The 3,932-nt window shown below is 37.4% G+C and overlaps 1 protein-coding gene across 1 annotated transcript in view; it reads left to right on the top strand.

Annotated features, from left to right (window-relative positions):
• The first annotated feature begins 1,101 nt into the window (after window positions 1-1,101).
• LOC104966272 (DNA-directed RNA polymerase III subunit RPC1-like) overlaps window positions 1,102-3,932 on the top strand; it is a 14,940-nt gene continuing 12,109 nt past the window's right edge. The window contains exons 1-3 of the mRNA XM_010795455.1: window positions 1,102-1,159; window positions 1,258-1,422; window positions 1,616-1,788. Of these exons, the coding sequence (XP_010793757.1) occupies window positions 1,102-1,159; window positions 1,258-1,422; window positions 1,616-1,788 (396 nt within the window). The remainder of the gene's footprint in view (window positions 1,160-1,257; window positions 1,423-1,615; window positions 1,789-3,932) is intronic.

Here is a 3,932-nt window from a genome sequence, read left to right as displayed (position 1 = left end):
TGTTTGTTTGTAGGTGACCAAATACTTATTTTCCACCATAATTTGCAAATAAATTCTTTAAAAATCAGACAATGTGATTTTCTGGTTTTTTATTTTCTCTCATTTTGTCTCTCATAGTTGAGGTATACCTAGGATGAAAATTACAGGCCTCTCATCTTTTTAAGTGGGAGAACTTGCACAATTGGTGGCTGACTAAATACTTTTTTGCCCCACTGTACATGATGTTGTGTAATTTGAAACCAAAACTAAGGCCTCAGGATGACTTTAAGACTTGAACATGGTCATTTTTGTTTTGTAACATTGAATAGAATACGAAATTAAATTTAAAAAAAAAAGTATTTAAAAAAAAAAATATATATATATATATATATATCCCGATCCCCGATTTTTTTCTCCCGATTCCGATCTTTTGAAAATCACGTGATCGGCTCCGATCCCCGATCACTTGATCGGATCGGGATATCTCTAATCACAATACAATGATGTACATCCAAGAGTTTACCTTATAAACAATCAACAACCTTATTAATGAAGTTTCAGAGGAGAAGCGATTGGGGATATAATTGAAAGCAACATAACAATACAAACATATTTGGTATGAAAAATGAATGCAAAATCCCATATCAAACAAACAGAAGAATGTTCAGTGAATTGAGATGTGTTAGAAAGAGAGGCGTTAATGTAAAGAAAAGTGTGTTCTCATGTCAAGTAACAACTTGGATAGTTTTTTATCAGTTCTAATGGAATAATCAATTTAGGAATAATATATTGATAATAGTATTGCATTTTAGATTTTCTCTAGGAGACAGTAAATTAAAAGGAAACATTTTCTTCTTAACTTTTATCCATTTGATTATCGTTGCTTTTTAATGACTGTTTTTAAATGCCATATTCTTAATGTTTTTCGTTGTTGTAAAACACTTTGAATGGCCTTGTGTTGAAAGGTGCTATATAAATAAACTTGCCTTGCCTTACCTGAGAAAGCCAAGCTACCTTTTTCCATGAGCTAAACCATATAATTTACTGAAAATATATATATTTTTAAATATCCCCAAATAACTTCTCCTGAAATGACCTCCATGAATAATTATGCGAGTCTGAATGTCTTTCAGCTTCATCAGCCGCTTCTCACGGCACCAGGTGTCTCAGTTGTCTCAGGGCGAGCACCATGCTGTGATTTATTCACCATGGTCCTGTTTTTCTATTCTGGGACTTAATGACTACAATTCCTGTCACATTCTCTTGTCACATTTTCAGTCGTGGTGATCCACAACAGTGAGCTAATGTGCGGCAGCCTGGACAAGGGTACCTTGGGGTCCGGCTCCAAGAAGAACATCTTCTACATCCTGCTGAGAGACTGGGGACAGCTGGAGGCGGCGAACGCCATGTCCCGCCTGGCCAGACTCACTCCGGCGTATCTCTGTAGGTGGCCTCCAGGGCTATAACAACTCTCTCTGATATTTGAATTGATATATATCAGTATCAACAGAAATAAACCTGTTGGTACATATAAGTTGATTAATACATTTTCAAGACTAAATGATCCTGCAAACTGGGTAATCTATAGAGATATTGATTGTAACTTCAGTTGATTTTGTTGTTGTTTTTTCTTTAGCCAACCGAGGCTTCTCTATTGGTATTGGTGATGTGACACCTGGCCAGGGTCTGCTGAAGGCCAAACAGGACCTGCTGGATGATGGGTACAAGAAGTGTGATGAATACATCCAGGCGCTATCCACGGGCAAACTGCAGCAGCAGCCCGGCTGCACAGCAGAGGAGACTCTGGAGGTAGGTGTATATTCATCACAATTAAAATCTTCAATTCAACACGTTTATTTGCCACCGATAGCCTCTCACCCCATGGCAATTATTGAATGCTCACACCAGGGCTGAGTCATCAGAGGTGTGACAGGTTAGCGGTGAACACTTCTAAGTGAATTAGATATGAATTGTTGGCCAGTTTCATCATATCCTTTCAGCAAAGGCTGAGCATGGTCACTGGCTAATAATGGAGATGCCAACAAGACTGTAGAGCTGCCTGCCCCCTTTTAGTCCACCAAGCCCAATTCACACTTCTTCTTTGGATAAGAGACGCCCGCGCTCTTTTGGGACCCATGTCAACACATTTTGGACATCAGCTCGCTATCTTAACCCTCCGGTATCACTGTGGACGTTTTTGTCCATATGGGTCATTTTTCACTTTTCATTTTGCAATAACTTTGGTTATGTTTGTGCAAATGGCCGGATTTTTTGTAAAAAGGCTATTTTCTCGACCTATTTTGGAATTCCAATTTCAATTTTTCAAATTGGTCTTTAATTCACTGTGTAACCAATCGACTACGCTTATTGACCATTCGAGACAAAAATGTCCACTGCAAAAGACTTTGATAAAGACATTATATTAAAAGGTTTTTAATTTTCTTCCGTTCTAATAGAAAATACCGAGAATGTATTTTAACCCTTTAAATACCATTTTGAATACATGAAACCTGGCTCTTTTTTTTTTTTTTTACATCAGTCTTCGATATGTCAAAGATTAGCAACAAAATGGATTTTTTGCATTATTAGTTTTTGCACAAAATCAGATTCAACAAAAAAAGTTACACATTAGTCATTCGGGACAAAAATGTCCACTTCCAAAAACTGCTCTAAAATGACAACAGATTAATATTTTTTTTTACTTTTTGGGGTTAAATCTTTCAATCAACTTCAGTCCTGATCAAAAATACCAAATGTTAAATTATGTTCAGGATTTTAACCCTTTAACTGCCAGTTTGAAAACATGAATTTATGTTTTCTATGAAAAACATGCACAAAAAGGCAGTTATTTTCCATATAATAAATGTTGGGGGGGTCGGCTTTTTTTTTTTTATCACAGTCTTGGATATGTCAAAGATTAGCAACAACATTTATTTTGGTGGATTATTAGTTTTTGCACAAAATCAGATTAAACAAAAAAACATGCACAAAAAGGCAGTTATTTTCCATATAATGAATGTTGGGGGGGGTGTAAAAAAGTGTTTTATCTTTGTGCTGACTCCTTTCAAGCACAGTTCAGGCAGATCCACACCAGATTCTCCTTCTCAGGGTGTTTCTGTTTCAGAGGATGAGTCCTGCAGCTGAAGTTACGGGCTGCATGAGACCTCTTGTCCCACAGAGAAGCTCCTCTTCATTTTGTTGCGTATCACAGGAATGAAATGACCATCCAGCCAAACTACACATATTTGAAGCTTTGGCTTTGCAGCCAGGTGTTTTTATTTACTTGAAGGAGTGAATGTATCACTGTGTATGTCTGTTAGCTAAAGAGACATTATCAAAGGACTTTGAAGTTCCAAAAAATTCAAAACATCGAGGTCAAGCTGGGTCAAGATCATACATCTGTTTACCTCTAAGACACATGAAACAGCACAAATGAAAAACAAAACGCCATGAGAGCACACTTAGTCCTGTCTCATTCTCACACACAATCACTCACACACAGGTTTAATGTTTAATATGTACGAGTGTGTATGAGTTTGGGAATGAGGGAGTAGGGTTGGGAACCGAAACTCGGTTCCAGATGAGAACCGATAAGAAAATGCCGGGTACCCATATGAAATACACAATTTTGGTTCTGCTTAACAGTTCCTAAACGCGGTAGACCCTGTATTCCACCGGGTCCGTCTGCGCCGCAGGTCCGTCTGCGCCGTGTATATTTTTTATTTGTAAAAATGTCAGTTAAAGCTTAAAAGCATAAAGATATTTTTGTTATCTAAACGTTTGACCTCTTTCTTTTACAATTTTGGAATCGAAATGGGGAATCGATAAGAACCGGAATCGATAAGCAGAACCGGAATCGGAATCGATACATTTCAAACTATACCCATCCCTAGTCATACAGGTCACTCATTCAGTCATGATAAGTAATGTTGTTGTTTTTTGGTTTGGTTCTC

The sequence above is a fragment of the Notothenia coriiceps genome, unplaced genomic scaffold (assembly GCF_000735185.1).
Source record: "Notothenia coriiceps isolate Sejong01 unplaced genomic scaffold, NC01 NC01_scaffold00037246, whole genome shotgun sequence".
NCBI lineage: Eukaryota > Metazoa > Chordata > Actinopteri > Perciformes > Nototheniidae > Notothenia > Notothenia coriiceps.
The sequence above is the reverse complement of the archived record's forward strand: the minus strand, read 5'-3'. Positions and strand labels throughout refer to the sequence as shown.